The following is an 18,193-nucleotide window of genomic DNA, read 5'->3' as shown; positions in this document are numbered from 1 at the left end:
TCACATGGTCTCTCCTATCATTGCTATGCAGACGACACACAATTAATCTTCTCCTTTCCCCCTTCTGATGACCAGGTGGCGAATCGCATCTCTGCATGTCTGGCAGACATATCAGTGTGGATGACGGATCACCACCTCAAGCTGAACCTCGGCAAGACGGAGCTGCTCTTCCTCCCGGGGAAGGACTGCCCGTTCCATGATCTCGCCATCACGGTTGACAACTCCATTGTGTCCTCCTCCCAGAGCGCTAAGAACCTTGGCGTGATCCTGGACAACACCCTGTCGTTCTCAACTAACATCAAGGCGGTGGCCCGTTCCTGTAGGTTCATGCTCTACAACATCCGCAGAGTACGACCCTGCCTCACACAGGAAGCGGCGCAGGTCCTAATCCAGGCACTTGTCATCTCCCGTCTGGATTACTGCAACTCGCTGTTGGCTGGGCTCCCTGCCTGTGCCATTAAACCCCTACAACTCATCCAGAACGCCGCAGCCCGTCTGGTGTTCAACCTTCCCAAGTTCTCTCACGTCACCCCGCTCCTCCGCTCTCTCCACTGGCTTCCAGTTGAAGCTCGCATCCTCTACAAGACCATGGTGCTTGCCTACGGAGCTGTGAGGGGAACGGCACCTCAGTACCTTCAGGCTCTGATCAGGCCCTACACCCAAACAAGGGCACTGCGTTCATCCACCTCTGGCCTGCTCGCCTCCCTACCACTGAGGAAGTACAGTTCCCGCTCAGCCCAGTCAAAACTGTTCGCTGCTCTGGCACCCCAATGGTGGAACAAAACCCCTCACGACGCCAGGACAGCGGAGTCAATCACCACCTTCCGGAGACACCTGAAACCCCACCTCTTTAAGGAATAACTAGGATAGGATAAAGCAATCCTTCTGACACCCCCCCCCCCCCATTAAAAGATTTAGATGCACTATTGTAAAGTGGCTGTTCCACTGGATGTCATAAGGTGAATGCACCAATTTGTAAGTCGCTCTGGATAAGAGCGTCTGCTAAATGACTTAAATGTAAATGTAATGTAAATGAGAATGCCAAGAGTGTGCAAAGCTGTCATCAAGGCAAATGGTGGCTACTTTGAAGAATCTAAGATTTGTTTAACACTTTTTTGGTTACTACATGATTCCATATTTGTTATTTCATAGTTTTGATGTCTTCACTATTATTCTACAATGTAGAAATTAGTAAAAATAAAGAAAAACTCTGGAATGAGTAGGTGTGTTCAAACTTTTGAATGGTACTGTATATGCAGTGCACCACAAGGCTTTTCTTCCAAAGCATTGGTGACTAGGGATGTACATGGTGAACAGTTTATCAGTTAGCCACCGAAAAATACATTTGAACAGTCATGCTTATCAATCTATAGGTTAATTTACATAATTTAGTTGAATTAAATCGTCATGCGTCTTATTTATCACACACACGCAGCAGACAGAACCTAGTTTGAGGAGCGGAATGGCCTATCACCTGTTAGAAAACCCAAGAGCAGCTCCTCAAAAAGCTGGTACTGGAGTGAAATGTGCTTTTATAAGCCCAGTCATTGCGCAACAAATAACAATTCTAAATGCAATCGCGTTTGATCGCCACGATTAAAAAAAGCTAGTGTAACGGTAGTCCTCCTCCTCTTCAACCGAAAAGGAGGAGTAGTGATGGAACCAAGGCGCAGCGGGTTGTGAACACATAATTTATTTCAAGACAAGACGAAAAAACACGAACTTCACTATAACTAACAAAACAACAAACGGAGTAGACAGATCTGGATGACGAACTTACATTAAACACGAAGAACGCACGAACAGGGAAAATAGACTACACAAAATGACGATGTACAAAAACAAACCGAACAGTCCCGTATGGTGCGACAAACACTGACACAGGAGACAACCACCCACAATGAACACTGTGAAACAACCTACCTAAATATGACTCTCAATTAGAGGAACGCCAAACACCTGCCTCTAATTAAGAGCCATACCAGGCAACCCTAAACCAACATAGAAACAGACAACATAGAATGCCCACCCAAACTCACGTCCTGACCAACTAACACATACAACAAACTAACAGAAATAGGTCAGGAACGTGACATAACCCCCCCCTTAAGGTGCGAACTCCGGGCGCACCAGCACAAAGTCTAGGGGAGGGTCTGGGTGGGCATCTGACCACGGTGGTGGCTCAGGCTCAGGGCGAGGTCCCCACCCCACCATAGTCAATCCCAGCTTACATCTCCCCCTACAAATGACCACCCTCATATTACACCCACTTAATCTTTTGGGTAACATTGAGACAAGGGGCAGCACCGGGATAGAGGGATAGCTCAGGACAGAGGGATAGCTCAGGACAGAGGGATAGCTCAGGATAGAGAGGTAGCTCAGTATAGAGAGGTAGCTCAGGATAGAGGGGCAACTCCGGACTGAAAGGCAGCTCCGGACAGAGAGACAGCTCTGGACTGAGGGGCAGTTCTGGATAAATAGCCGCTCTGGGCTGAGGGACAGCTCATGACTGGCTGACGGCTCTGGACGCTCATGGCTAGCTGACGGCTCTGGACGCTCATGGCTCACTGACGGCTCTGGCAGATCCTGTCTGGTTGGCGGCTCTGGCAGATCCTGTCTGGTTGGCGGCTCTGGCAGATCCTGTCTGGTTGGCGGCTCTGGCAGATCCTGTCTGGTTGGCGGCTCTGGCAGATCCTGTCTGGTTGGCGGCTCTGGCAGATCCTGACTGACGAATGGCTCTAGCGGCTCCTGACTGACTAACGGCTCTGACGGCTCGGGACAGACGGGCGGCTCTAACGGCTCGGGACAGACGGATGGCTCAGACGGCGCTGGGGAGACGGATGGATCAGATGGCGCTGAGGAGACGGATGGCTCAGATGGCGCTTCGGAGACGGATGGCTCAGATGGCGCTGCGGAGACGGATGGCTCAGATGGCGCTGCGGAGACGGATGGCTCAGACTGATCCTGTCTTTAGCGGAAGGCTCTGTAGGCTCATGGCAGACGGGCAGTTCATGCGGCGCTTGGCAGACGGACAGTTCAGGCGCCATTGGGCAGACGGCAGACTCTGGCCGGCTGAGACGCACTGTAGGCCTGGTGCGTGGTGCCGGAACTGGAGGCACCGGACTGGAGACACGCACTTCAAGCCTAGTGCGGGGAGCAGGGACAGGGCACACTGGACTCTCAAAGCATACTATATGCCTGGTGCGTGGTACCGGCACTGGTGGCACCGGAATGAGTGCACGCACATCAGGACAAGTACGGGGAGAAGGAACAGTGTGTACAGGGCTCTGGAGATGCACAGGTGGCTTAGTGCGTGGTGCCGGAACTGGAGGCACCGGACTGGAGACACGCACCATAGAGAGAGTGCGTAGAGGAGGAACAGGGCTCTGGAAACGCACTGGAAGCCTGGTGCGTGGTGTAGGCACTGGTGGTACTGGGCTGGGGCAGGGAGGTAGCGCCGGAAATACCGGACCGTGCAGGCGTATTGGCTCCCTTGAACACCGAGCCTGCCCAACCTTACCTGGCTGAATGCTCCCCGTCGCCCGACCAGTGCGGGGAGGTGGAATAACCCGCACTGGGCTATGCACACGTACAGGAGACACCGTGCGCTCTACTGCGTAACACGGTGTCTGCCCGTACTCCCGCTCTCCACGGTTAGCCTGGTAAGTGGGCGCAGGTCTCCTACCTGCCCTTGGCCCACTACCTCTTAGCCCCCCCCAATACATTTTTGGGTAGTACTCACGGGCTTTTCGGGCTTCCGTGCAAGACGCGTCCCCTCATAACGCCGGTTCCCTTCTCAGATTGCCTCTGCTCTCCTCAGTGCCTCCAGCTGTTCCCATGGGAGGCGATCCCTTCCAGCCAGGATCTCCTCCCATGTGTAGCAACCTTTCCCGTCCAAAACATCCTCCCAAGTCCATTCCTCCTTCTTCTTGCGCTGTCCCTTCCTCTGATTACACCGCTGCTTGATTCTGGATTGGTGGGTGGTTCTGTAACGGTAGTCCTCCTCCTCTTCAACCGAAAAGGAGGAGTAGTGATGGAACCAAGGCGCAGCGGGTTGTGAACACATAATTTATTTAAAGACAAGACGAAAAAACACGAACTTCACTATAACTAACAAAACAACAAACGGAGTAGACAGACCTGGATGACGAACTTACATTAAACACGAAGAACGCACAAACAGGGAAAATAGACTACACAAAATGACGATGTACAAAAACAAACCGAACAGTCCCGTATGGTGCGACAAACACTGACACAGGAGACAACCACCCACAACGAACACTGTGAAACAACCTACCTAAATATGACTCTCAATTAGAGGAACGCCAAACACCTGCCTCAAATTAAGAGCCATATACCAGGCAACCCTAAACCAACATAGAAACAGACAACATAGAATGCCCACCCAAACTCACGTCCTGACCAACTAACACATACAACAAACTAACAGAAATAGGTCAGGAACGTGACAGCTAGGATTTTTATTTCTCAATCTCAACTTCTAATTAAGGTGCTCCTCCCATTCGAGTGCATAGACTATAGTCAACAGTAGGCAGGATATCAACGCGTCACCCACCACATTACAATGTGAGCTGGAGGCCGTATAATTGTTTGAAACTTAAACGTTTTACTTCACTTCAAATAACGAGGAATGACTTACCTTGCTTCAAAGTAGCCGAGCCAAAATCCAACCATAGAAATGTGGAGGCAATTATTTTATAAAGACTTCCTCATGCCATTAACCAGCATTTCTCTCCTGTTCTGTTGGTTTTCATATCACCTTTCTTTCATTGTCCAAAAGCCAAAGGCACAATCCTAGTCATAATAGCAACCAATCCTATCAGATTCCCCCTTTCTAAGTTTCTAACTGAGATGTTCATCTCTGTCACATATGGAACCGCTCGCATTACCTGCACTGTTTATAACTGTGTTTTCCAGCTAATTGCATTTTGGCAAATATTTAATGACGTCTTATTAGCTGTTTCATTACAAGAGTTTTGTGTTCAATAATAGGCTTTAGCCTTTTGACTGTAAGACGATAGGCTTGCTAATGTTGCATGTTTTCATTAAGCTCTTCATGAAAAATGTCCGTTCCTTGTATTCATGCATAGTATTTTCTTTTGGTCACATAATTTTACTATTTGGAAATTTTTTCACGGTTTGTTGACTGGTTAATGAGAGTCGGTTAGTCGGCAGCAAAATTGACCACAATTTGCATCCCTAGCAATATACAGTCAGCTCCAAAAGTATTGGGACAGTGACACATGTTTTGTTGTTTTGGCTGAGACACTGACCACGAGGTTAAAGTGCAGACTGTCAGCTTTAATTTGAGGGTACTTTCCTCCATATCGGGTTAACCGTTTAGAAATTACAGCACTTTTTGTACAGTCCCCCCATTTTAGGGGACCAAAAGTATTGGGACAAATTCACTTATAGGTGTATTAAAGTAGTCAAAAGTGTAGTATTCGGTCCCATATTCCTAGCACGCAATGATTATATCAAGCGTGTGGCTCTACAAACTTGTTAGATGCATTTGCTGTTAGTTTTGGTTGTGTTTCAGATTATTTTGTGCCCAATAGAAAATAACGGTAAATAATGTATTGTGTCATTTTGGAGTACTTTTATTGTAAATAAGAATAGAATATGTTTTTAAACACGCCTACATTAATGTGGATGCTACCGTGATTACGCATAGTCCTGAATTTATTGTGAATAATGATGAGTGTTAATGTTACAGAGGCATAAATATCATACCCCCCCCAAAATGCTAACCTCCCCTGTTACTGTAATGGTGAGAAGTTAGCATGCTGTATGGAGCATAAGCCTATGTCAAGGTGTCTGTGCATAGGTCTATGCATAGGTCTATGCACAATACAGTCCAATAGTGCCACCAACTGTTAAGTATACCATCTGCTGTAACCATGCACAGTACAATTGCCGGTATACACACGACTAAAACACTAACACTATTTTTGTTACTGAAAAAGACAATTAGGTAATGTCCCTTATCACTTGTGCAATAACAAAAACCGCTCAACTTCATTATTATGTGATAACAAAGCTATTAGCCTGCTACTGTACTGTGTAACAGCAGTTAATACAATGCTGTTACTGTAGTGATTAGCATTTCTACACACACAGCAGGTAGGACTTACCTTGACTTCCACATTAGACAAGTCTTCTGTCTGCAGTACATTTCTTGAAGTTCTACAGAGGCTACAGAATTATCTATTCATGTGGAAAATCTGAATGCATAAAGAACATGTCATGCAAAGAAACAAATGATTTACATAGGTAAAAAAAAGCATTCAAGCTAATGTTGTCCTATATGCTACAGGTGTGTAGGCCTAATTGGCATTTTTACATCATAGTAATTACACACCTTTAAATGTTAGTTCAAAGCCTACCAGCTCAATTAAGTGGATGCCATTCCCCTTGCCAATATCAGGTATGACAGAGATTTCTGTGTTTTCCTCTTTTTCCATCCACCCGCAGCACACGGTCCATACTGTCTTCTCCAAACCTTGGGAAATAGAGATGGGGCACAATACAGAACAATGACAACTGTAGCAACTTTGTTACCATAATGTGTCCTTTGTAGCTGGATACTGTAGTAGGTAGTTCACCGGTGCAAAGTGTTGCAGGCAAAATGAACGTAAAGGTTTGTAGGCAAATTAATGTTCAACCCTTCTGAAAACACCCGATCCAGTTGATAGGGCTGCACAGACCAATTTATACACATAATGACTTTACCTTATCTCACGTCTCTACTGTCTTTAAATATCTGCAATTCCATCTGGTACGCATCATCCCAGTTAAAAATACTACTATATAAACTAAAACAACTATCAAAGTAACAAACGCATTCACGATGACAACGTATTCATCAACTTTCATGTGCACATATTATGTATGTTTTAAATTAGATTAATAGTTAGTCCGAGTAAAGTAAGCTATCTGCGCGATCGGTATAATAATACACACCAAATCATTCTCCCAAAGAGAAGTGTCCTCAGGATGTTTACGCCGAGAGGAGCGTGCGTGCAAACGCAGTGGGTGGTGGGATAGATGGGGATGTTTCCATCATGGCGGCTTCCATTTCGGGCTATACTTTTAGTTCTGTGTGTTATCACAGCGCTAACAGAAACTCTGATCATGTAAGTACCGGGGACATTTTAATGAATTAGGAGAGAGTGCATATATTTGTTTAATTGCAACTTGGGTGTATATTTGGACTTTATTCTCGGGCATAAACTCAGTGGGTTTCCTAGTATCATCTTCCTGTTGTTAGCTAACGTTCGCTAGTAGTTAGCTAGCTACGTGCCATCACTACAGCAAGACATTTGCTACCTAGTCTGTAATACTTAGGGTGGACTTTCAGTGGTGTCGACTTACAACACTGATGTAGTTATATGTAGCTAGCTAGTTAGTTGGCTAACAATAATACAAAAATGTGCAATTGCATCACATTATGCACATTACATTACATATTAGCTAGTTGGCTAACGTTGTCACAGATGGCACAGTTGCATTGGTTATGTCATCAGAAAGGTAGAGCTGAGATTTGTTTTTTTTCTGCTCTATGTTAGCTAACGTTAGCTAGCTAATGTACAACATATCTTGCTAAGTGTTAGATTTATTTTTCTGAAAAGTAAAGTATTGTGAAGTATTTTCTAGCACTGTCACCACATATCTCGCGAGCTAGCCAGCAAGTTTGTTGAACAACTAGGATGTGAATTCTGATAAGCTTAAAAACAATAATCAAGTCAATCAGCGTGCATTCAAGCCACAACAGTTTTTGTTTACCATTTGATAGATTGACACCTGTTAGCAAACAGAGTTGAGAGTCGATGCTGCTGTTTCACCTGACATTTGACACATGACTGATTTGATTGTCTGTAGCCAGAGCTTGATAAGTGTCAGGCCTCAAACAGTATTTGTTGTATAATTGTAGTATTAATTGTTGCCTTTCTGCCACGTTTTGTCATTAGAAACAACTTTTTGCTCCTACAGGAGGGCTTCCTTTTAGGAGAAGTAAGGCAAGAGGAAACTGTCAGCATCAGTGATACACAGATCAGCAGCGCTGAACTCCTCCAAGTAGTAGGTAAGACCTTGGATTCCCCATTCATAGAAGTGAACTGCTTTAGCGCCTATTGACAATAGTATATTCTGACCGGGGGGTTGTGTTAAGAGCCCCAGCGCTTGCTCAACAATTTACACTATGTTTTTGGAAACATAAGGAACATATCATTCGTATCAGCAAGAAATCATTTTCAAAAAACAAAATGTTAAAGCTGAAATATTTAACTTTTCGGGTGAGCTGACTAAATTTACAAAGAAATTAGTTATAAATCTGTCATTCTTGTTGAATGCAAGTCTAAATGTAAGTGGTAAGTCTAAGTGGTAGATCTGCACTTTCTATACTTTCCATTCTTAAGTTTAATTTTTGCATCTTTTATTTCAAACAGCTGAAAATACAAAAGTTTTGGTTATGGAAAATATATTTCACAGCGGTTTAGATGGTACAATGATTCTCTACACTATACTTGCTTGTTTTGTCACATTAACTGAAATTAGGCAAACTATTGGAATTTTAGCAACCAGGAAATGGTGGAGCGATTTCTGCATAGTGCAGCTTTAACTTACTACACACCTTTTTATAGGGTTTGGCTAGTGTTCCGACATGGCCAAATCTCCATGTTACATCGCTTGTTTACGGAAGACAGACTGATGATGTAGGCTGCCACCTGTGCTAATTAGTTATCTAGCGTGCTCTGAAATCCTGTGTAAGCTAACTGGGAAGGAAGTGTAGTTCATCAACGGAGGCACACAGAGCGTGTGGATCTGTGCAAAACTGCTACAGTATGTGTATATTTTTTTATTTGAAAGATTCTTCCTCGCAAACATGAAAGATAAGGGGCAAATCAGAATGTTTTTCGAAAACTTACTTTTCTAAACGTTAAAACAGTGTTGGTATTGTAGTTCACATGGAGCCAGATATGGGAAAATGTAACTGCTGAAAACATACGAAGAAGAAGGGTTTTCGAGAGCTAGGCTTCGCATAGCCTAACTCTTTGACATGTGGGGACTGAACTCAAAGAAACCGACCTATTTGTTTCCAGGCTTGTCTTGACTGAATATGCTCTGTGCTACTGTGGAATTCTGTCAAACTGGACTGTCCAGTTTAAAGTGGATCCTTCACAGCAGCTGTTCAATATATTATGTAGCTAGTCTCTGGGAAATGGAATTTGTAAACAATAGACAGTAGGCTAAAGTCTTAGAATTGTAGTTGTCTCAACAATAAAATTTAAAAAAAGGGACAATCTGCTGTTGCTACATCCATTTTCAGACGTTTAAATTCATGATTGATTCATGCTCATAACCTTAGTTCAACTGTCGTACCCCGTCAGAACCCGAAATATGAGCTTGTTCACTCCTTTGTTTACATTTACATTGTTAACAACAAACCCTGTATAACCTCAAAACATGGTTAAAATATAATGTTCATATCATGGATGGCCAGTCCATGTATCCATCGCTCTCTCCATGAGTTTGAGAGTGGTTACATTTCTCCAGCCCCACTCCGCTGTTTACCAAATCGTTGGCGGTGTGGCCACTTTATTCTTCAAACTGCAGATGACACCTTTTAAAGCGGTAGGATGCCATAGACTAACATTATATATATGTTTAATAACCATGCATTTGCTGTGTTCTTTTTAAAAACAGAAGTCCATAATCATGAACCTTGTGCACAGCTATTTAGGTAAGATTTTATGTTATTTGAAATTCTATGGAATTTGTTGTCCTTAAAGACATTTTGTGACATTATTTTTTATAAAACTGTTTTTCAAATGACTGCTTGGTTTATGTGCAAACTAAAGTTATGGGCTCAAATATAATTAGCCAAGACTAGTGATATATTTCATATGTATTATCCAATCTGAGATCAAGCTTTGTCTTGATCATGCATGTTGTAGGCCAAATACCGTACAGTACTTTCATTCAACAAAGTAGTGATGTAATTGTCAGTGAACAGCAGGTGGCCCCACCCCACCATAAGTCTTGAGTAATGCAGACCTACTGTGCGGAAATTGATTATTTTTTTTATCCCCCCCACCAGCTTTTATGATTATGCTGGAAAAGTCAATGATGAGAATCTTAACAGAATTCTTAAAGACAGACAGAAAGTGAGTATTTATTATAGGCCTATTTGTATGCGCATTAGTAGCATTATTGAACAGTAGTATCTAGCGATCAGTCTGTACATGTAGCTTAAACACTGTCTGTGCATCTTCTTAATGACCCTCTTGTACTTGACCCCCCTGTGTAGAATGTCATCGGCTGGTACAGGTTCAGGAGGAACACGCAGCAGCAGATGTCGTTCAGGGAACAGATCATCCACAAGCAGCTGACCCAGCTCCTGGGCGTGCCCGACCTAGTCTTCCTCCTCTTCAGCTTCATCTCCACAGCTAATAACTCTACACACGCACTGGAGTATGTGCTGTTCAGACCCAACCGCAGGTAGGACTACCCACGCACAGCTATATGCACGCTGTATCAAACAGCATGCACAAACAGGCTGGTGCATATATTGGCGATGCTGAACAATCCACACATACAGACCAACACTGGTCATGAAGTTGGCTGTTGAGCCTCCCTCCTCTGTGTTCATTCCCACGCTGTTGCTCACCCTTTGCAGCCAGGTCAGTGTGTGTGGGAGGCGAATCAGAGCTCGGGTCCATCAAGTGCAGCTCTGTTGCCTGCAAGTGGTGCCAGCTTGGAATGAATAATAATTTAGTTTTTTGAACTGACTCACTGTCCTCACAAGGGGAAACTAATATCTGAAACGGTAATTTGAAAGTGGCCCTTAATTTTCACCTCCTACTGAGGCAACAGAAGGACACAGCTGTTGTCAGTGGCACAGAATCCACAGAGGAGGAGAACACTAGTGGCCTCTCCTTTGAGCCTTAATGGTTGCTAGTTGTGGAAGCACCTCGGGTGCGTAGGCATATCAATTATAGAATGACCGTTCAGATAAATCACACATGGATTAAACAACTATTTAGGGTCTGGCCATTCTATATGTAGGGTCAGATGGACTGCCCAGCGGGAGGTCTGTCAGTAGGGATTAAAGGCTTGTGTGTTGGACTCAAACTGGGGTACTTAAATGCTTCTCTGTCCGTGGCTTGAGGGCTCAGAGTGGGTTGGTCGAGGCCTGGAGGGATTGTGTGTGTGTGGGTGGCACCCTACATCAGCAGATTTTTACAGCTTCTGAACTCTCAACAAGATCCATTGGATCTGAGTATCAATCAAATCAATGTAGTAAAATGTTGCTGCCCTACATTTTTATTTTCTATTTCACCTTTATTTAACCAGGTAGGCTAGTTGAGAACAAGTTCTCATTTGCAACTGCGACCTGGCCAAGATAAAGCAAAGCAGTGTGACACAGACAACAACACAGAGTTACACATGGAGTAAACAATAAACAAGCCAATGACACAGTAGAAAACATACAACATACAAGTTAAAGCCATCAATGGGTGAAGCATTTTACTACATTGTGCAGATTATGCAGATAGATAGATAGATTTTATTTATATAAATATATACAGTGGGGCAAAAAAGTATTTAGTCAGTCACCAATTGTGCAAGTTCTCCCACTTAAAAAGATGAGGCCTGTAATTTTCATCATAGGTACACTTTAACTATGACAGACAAAATGAGAAAAGAAAATCCAGAAAATCACATTGTAGGATTTTTTATGAATTTATTTGCAAATTATGGTGGATAATAAGTATTTGGTCACCTACAAACAAGCAAGATTTCTGGCTCTCACAGACAGGGACTTCTTTAAGAAGCTCCTCTGTCCTCCACTCATTACCTGTATTAATGGCACCTGTTTGAACTTGTTATCAGTATAAAAGACACCTGTCCACAACCTCAAACAGTCACACTCCAAACTCTACTATGGCCAAGACCAAAGAGCTGTCAAAGGACACCAGAAACAAAATTGTAGACCTGCACCAGGCTGGGAAGACTTAAAAAAAAAACACTGCTCAATCAAAACTGTCTAACCTTTCAACAGCCCTTTCAACACGCCCACTCTTTTCAACACGCCCACTCTTTTCAACACGCCCACTCCTTTCAACACGCCCACTCCTTTCAACACGCCCACTCCTTTCAACACGCCCACTCCTTTCAACACGCCCACTCCTTTCAACACGCCCACTCCTTTCAACACGCCCACTCCTTTCAACACGCCCACTCCTTTCAACACGCCCACTCCTTTCAACACGCCCACTCCTTTCAACACGCCCACTCCTTTCAACACGCCCACTCCTTTCCTTTCCACACGCCCCCTCCTTTCCTTTCCACACGCCCACTCCTTTCCTTTCCACACGCCCACTCCTTTCCTTTCCACACGCCCACTCCTTTCCTTTCCACACACCCACTCCTTTCCTTTCCACACACCCACTCCTTTCCTTTCCACACACCCACTCCTTTCCACACGCCCACTACTTTCCTTTCCACACGCCCACTACTTTCCTTTCCACACACCCACTCCTTTCTACACGCCCACCACTTTCCTTTCAACACGCCCTCTCCTTTCCACACGCCCACCCCTTTCCTTTCAACACAACCACTCCTTTCCACACGCCCACCAGTTTCCTTTCAACACACCCACTTCTTTCCACACGCCCACCAATTTCTTTTCAACACACCCACTAGCCCATACTCTGGTCTCCATATCGGGAGGCAGCTACCCCAAACATTTAGCTATGGTCTGGCACTGGCGGTACAGGATAATGGAGATTGAATTACATTTGTTTCTTTGTTATTTAGCAGTGGCCGTCTGGCTAGTATCAACAAGGGCTTTCTAGAAAATAGCAACATTAGCGCAGATTGCTAATAGGAATTTAGAACATAAGCAATATGCACGGATATGCATTGCCAAACAACGCTACTTCCACCTTCTGGTTTGGAGTATTTTAACAAGGCTGAGTGGCTAAAGACTTCCAAGGTCTTTGCTGTGTGAACACAAAAGATATTGACTGCCGACACTCTGTTCAGAGGTGCTAAGTACTGTCGGCAAGCTAACTTTTGACAATCCAACCGGTGTGTCTGAGCTTTAAGGGTCTTTTGGGCTAGACTGCCTGTAGTGTATTATCAGGCTAACTCTGGTTCCATCCAGCAGGTACAACCAAAGGGTGACCCTCCGCATCCCCAACCTGGGCACCACCAGCCAGCAGGAATACAAAGTCTCCTCTGTCCCCAACACCTCACTCAACTATGCCAAGGTCATCAAAGAGCACGGGTGAGTGTCTCCCACATGTAGGCCCTGTCAAGTAGTTTATTTTTTTGTATTGAAAATCATGTGTTGATTGAAATAAGATGTACCGTATGTTTTGCAGGGCTGAATTCTTTGATAAAGACGGTGTGATGAAGGATATCAGAACAATTTTTCAAGTCTACGGTGCACTACAAGATAGAGTGCAAGTGAGTTGACTCCCTGCAAATGTCCTATTCATACCCTTCAGGTCACATTTATACTTGGATAAACAGCAATGTGGTGTTTTGGTTGACACCATGGCTACAGTGCATTCGGAAAGTATTCAGACCCCTTGACTTTTTCCACATTTTCTTACGTTACAGCGTTATTCTAAAATGTATTACATGCGGAGAACTATTTCTGTCTGTAATAAAGCCCTTCTGTGGGGGAAAAATTAATTCTGATTGGCTGGGTGCTGGTTCTCCAGTAGGTTGGCCTGGCTGCCAAGTGGGTGGGCCTATGTCCTCACAGGCCCACCTTTGGCTGCACCCCTGCCCAGTCATGTGAAATCCATAGATTAGGGCCTAATGTATTTATTTCCTTATATGAACTGTAACTCAGTAAAATCTTTGAAATTGTCTGTTGCGTTTTTATATTTTTTTTAGATAAATAGTGATATGATTCTTGATAGCTTTTTCTTGATTGCTTTTTCAGGCTGTATGTGGAGAGGTTGAGCAGAGTGAACGCGTGAAAGAGAAATTCCAGGAGGAGGTGAACAAACTCAAACTGCAAATTGCTCTCAGGAAACAAAAATCCGCGGAGGCGGAGAGAAGTATGTTACTTAATTGGGTTTGAATTTGACTGCTCTGACCATCTCATTCTCTCATGAAATTTATTCTTGAATCAACTATCCATTCCCTGTAACCATATCTGGGGAGGTGTTTTACGTGGTATTAAGCAAATACAATTTCTTTCTTTAAGATGTGGGGAAGCAAAAACAAACCAGAATGTTTTTAGTTTTGCATTGAATCCCCTTTTAATCTTAGCCTGGTTGCCTATTCCTGTACTTTAGGACTCCAGGAGGCACAGAACCCTGAGCAACGTCCTACTCCTGAGGAGAACTCTGAGCCCCCAGAGACCTCCCTCCTGTCCAGGGTGGTCTTCCACACCCCATCTACCCCCGAGCGGGCAGGTCCCTCTGCAAACCCCCCTTCTTACGCAGACCTCCTCTCCTTGCAGGATGACTCGCTCCTCCACTCCTTGTCCTCCCCTACCAGTGCTGCGCTGGTACCCCGTCCCCAGGCTGTGGGCTCTCCAGGCCACCCTTCTCCCAGTCCTCTGGGTCTGAATCTCAGTGCGGGCCCCAGCCCTGCTCCTAGCCCCAGTACGCCCTACCTGGGGAACGGAGACGGATCCAGCTCTGACTCCCTGGACAGACAGGCTGCAGGGCAAGAGGATGATGAGGAGGATGATGATGATGATGATGATGAGGACAGCAGTGAGTATGAGAACCTTGTGAGCGAGGTGGCACAGTTGCCCCCGGTCACTGCCAGTGTGTTGGCGCAGGGCCGCCCAGCCGCCCTCAGTCCAGACGGCGATGCCTCAGTCCGTGGCTCACAGACTTCGTAGAAGCCAGCCATGGGAACACAATTAACTGACACGCTGGGAGAGGATGGCATCCCAACCAATCAAAGAGAGTAGTCTTCTGTATTACAGAGGAAGTGCCAGCCCGGAAAATAAATGGCATGTGTATTTCTGTTCGCTTTTAGTTTGATTACCATTCTGGGGGGTAATGTCAGCTTCATGGGCTATACTTTTCTGTCTAGCGTGGTAAAGCTAATCAGTTGGAGCCTGGCTGCCTCCAGTGGATGCGTTTGATTTGGGGACTGATTACGCTATAACGGAATAAACGCAAACCGGTTTGTCCGACCTCTCCGTATGGATAGACCCACTCAGCTCGTCCTGGATCATGCTGCATCACATCTGCATCATCAACTTTGAGCATCCAATTGTACCATTACCTCTTGCACTATGTTTGCCTTTTAACAATTTATTTAAGACAAGCAAAGGGAAAATGTTCTGTGGCCTTCAAACTTTTATTTTTAGTGAGACAGGTGAGTTTTTTTTTAAAATCTTTCCTTTTTCTTTTTTTTTGCTTATTACAAAGAAGTAATATATATGTATGCGTAAGCTATAATTTTGTTAGTCTGCACAGGTCTGATACTCTACTTTGAGCTATCTTTATTAGGATTTAATTTCCTTTAACAATCAATGGATTTTATGAATCATGCGGTTGCCTATTTAGATGACAAAGAGTCTAGATTCAGTTTTACTTCACCGCTACTATAATTTGTGTTTATATTATTTTTAGAACAAAATAACAGCTATGACCCAGAGTCAGAAGAACTCGTGGATACCAACTCTGCATGCAGTATGAAGGAAGTTAGTTTCACGAGCCAACGCTAACTAAAGTTAGCGCAATGACTAGAAGTCTACAGGTACACTTGCATACGAAAAATGGTATCTACGAGTTCATCTGACTATGGGTGATTATAAAAAACAGATTCTCGCAGTATCCCTAATTAATGTCACTCAATGTCTAATTTTTCTTAAATAACACTGAAACTGTATGCGCTTTGCTGCACATAACACATTTAGATGATTTTGTTATTGTGCTTCACCAATGCTGTTCAGTTGTGCCACTTGAGTAGTACGCTTTGATCACCTGAGCTGAGCTAGCTCAGCTTTTGTGGATTGTATGGGGTTGACAGGGAGAAAACACAACGTACTCTAGCTTTACTAACCAGACCTCGCTGCTGCATCAGAGCTACCACTAAACAAGATAACTGTGCATTTACATAAACCTGTCTGCTTCTTTCATCTCATGTCCTTGCACTGCTGGTCGTCTCCATTTCTGCCGAGTGCTGAAACTGACTAGAATGGCTTCCCCCAAGGTAATTCTGAGGGAACGGTTTCCCCCCTGTAGTGTATAGCTAGCTATATGTTACAGCCTTGGAACAAGACATCTTCTGACTGTCTTGTCAACACCAATAGACCTCACACTCTCAAAGCTGATTGGGATAAATGTGTATGGACCTTGATAATGTGACAAAAATGACCTCAATTCAGAGTCCAGTGCCTTCCATTTTGGCAGTTACAACGACTTGTTACTACACACACAATTCAAGCGACTGGAAAGAAGAAAGGTTGTTCCAATTGTGGTCAGAGTATCCTTCACCCTGCAGTGTTATCCAAGCCTTGTGTATATAGCTTTTCCCATGTACAGCCCACGTTGTATTTATTGTGTGTCGCTCTTTCTGCCTTGGTCAACTAGCTTTCCTTCATCACTCAGCCATACTGTATAATGTCAACTCATAGCTTGGTGAACTGGTACTCTAATTTGTCTTAGAACATAATAATTACTGAACAACAAAGTCCCACAAAAGATTATAATGACAAATTCGAGAAAGGAGTGGTTTCCACTTGAGCACTGGAATAAACAATGGGAGTTAAGAAAGAGTAATCAATAATGAATGTACACTGTACAGTATATAGGAGGTTGTAGCATTCAAACAGCACTTATTTATGAGAATCTCAGTCAGGATGGAAGTGGCTGGCAGGAGAGAAGGGTGAAAGTACTCTTAATAACATGGTTTGGCCCCTAGCTGGAAATGGCCCCTGAGAGCCTGCAACTTCTCCCTGAAGGACAAAGTCTCATCACATCACTCATGTCTGTATGATCGGTGGGACAGGAATAGGCCAAGCTCTTTTGGTCACTTGGTTCTTAAGTGGGTTGTAATAATAAAAGAGACATGCTTATTTGGTTTGCAGAGTCATTTGTTCTCGCTTTCTGCCCACTTTTGAGACCAGAGCCGAGGGTTGTCCAGAAAGACCAACTGTTAGCAATTCACATCTCTCACTTGGCTTGGACTGAAATGCGTGCCGGTACTCGTTTTGGGTGCCAGTACTGTTTTTTTATTTATTTTTTTATTTATTTTTTATAGATATTCCCAGATGCATCACCAGTATGTCCCCCAACACCAAGCTGATTGGGATGGTGCCTAACCCAGTCACCAGAGCTATCTCAGACTACACACACACTCTGTCCATGAAGCCGGACATCCCCACCTTCGAGGAGTTGGCCTTCCAGAACCGAAGCCAGGGTATGGTAGACAGCTCATGGAATGCTATCTGCATAGGGATGTACATTTTCCCACCTAGAGAACTGCCTGCAGTACTTTTGCCTCCCCGCAGATCCACTTTGCGAGCGGCTGATCACGGACCCGGCGGGGTAGCTGGGCTGCATCCAGGACTTCTTGGGTCTCAAACGCATCATCACAGACAAGCACTTCAACCGAACCAAAGACTTCCCTTGCCTGAAGAAACAAGAGAGGAGCAGCCAGCCCCGCTGCCTGGGCAAGTCCAAGGGTAGAACCCATGTGCAGATAAACCGGGAAGTCATTGAGCAGCTCTTGAACATTTTTATTGGCCTTTTAATTTTAAATTCAATGAGATGGTGGGGCAAGACTTCAGGTGGGATTGAGAATCTGATTAAAAAAAGAGCAGCTGATATGTTTATTATATGGTTACCTCAGTGGTGTCATTCAAAAGAGGACACCTTCAAGTAAATCCAATTTCTCTTCATGTTTGAAAATACAGTACGAGTTTACGAAGGTGTGTAATCTGCCTCTAACTTTAAAACCTTTGATATAACTTCCTAGTTCCTACTTTAACATCATGCCTGTTTTGTTAACCAAATAAAATATAAATATATGCTGCCATGCCATTTAATCTCACAATTAGTATTTGTCATACACTAAATTGTGTTTCTACACAAAGGCCTGTTACTTTTACAACACTACCATGTCAATCGTTCCAACTCAATGGACAACAATAGAGTATAGTGACAGCTGAGATTAG

The 18,193-nt window shown here is 44.2% G+C and overlaps 1 protein-coding gene across 2 annotated transcripts; it reads left to right on the top strand.

The window, feature by feature from the left end:
• Positions 1–7,048: 7,048 nt before the first annotated feature.
• Positions 7,049–17,092, top strand: LOC129836389 (BRISC complex subunit Abraxas 2-like). 2 transcript variants are annotated; one of them, XM_055902485.1, is made up of 9 exons: positions 7,049–7,160; positions 8,017–8,107; positions 9,730–9,766; positions 10,124–10,190; positions 10,334–10,524; positions 13,199–13,318; positions 13,416–13,500; positions 13,988–14,105; positions 14,346–17,092. In XM_055902485.1, exons 1-9 carry the CDS (start codon positions 7,089–7,091, stop codon positions 14,900–14,902), a joined length of 1,338 nt encoding a protein of 445 aa, XP_055758460.1. In that variant the 5' UTR covers positions 7,049–7,088; the 3' UTR covers positions 14,903–17,092. The 2 variants fall into 2 exon arrangements, with proteins under 2 accessions (XP_055758460.1, XP_055758458.1); XM_055902483.1 differs by having other exon boundaries at positions 7,050–7,160; positions 13,196–13,318.
• Positions 17,093–18,193: the final 1,101 nt, after the last annotated feature.

This window comes from Salvelinus fontinalis, chromosome 37 (assembly GCF_029448725.1).
Source record: "Salvelinus fontinalis isolate EN_2023a chromosome 37, ASM2944872v1, whole genome shotgun sequence".
Taxonomy (NCBI): Eukaryota; Metazoa; Chordata; class Actinopteri; order Salmoniformes; family Salmonidae; genus Salvelinus; species Salvelinus fontinalis.
Note: the sequence above shows the minus strand (reverse complement) of the source record. Positions and strands in the feature narration are given on the sequence as shown.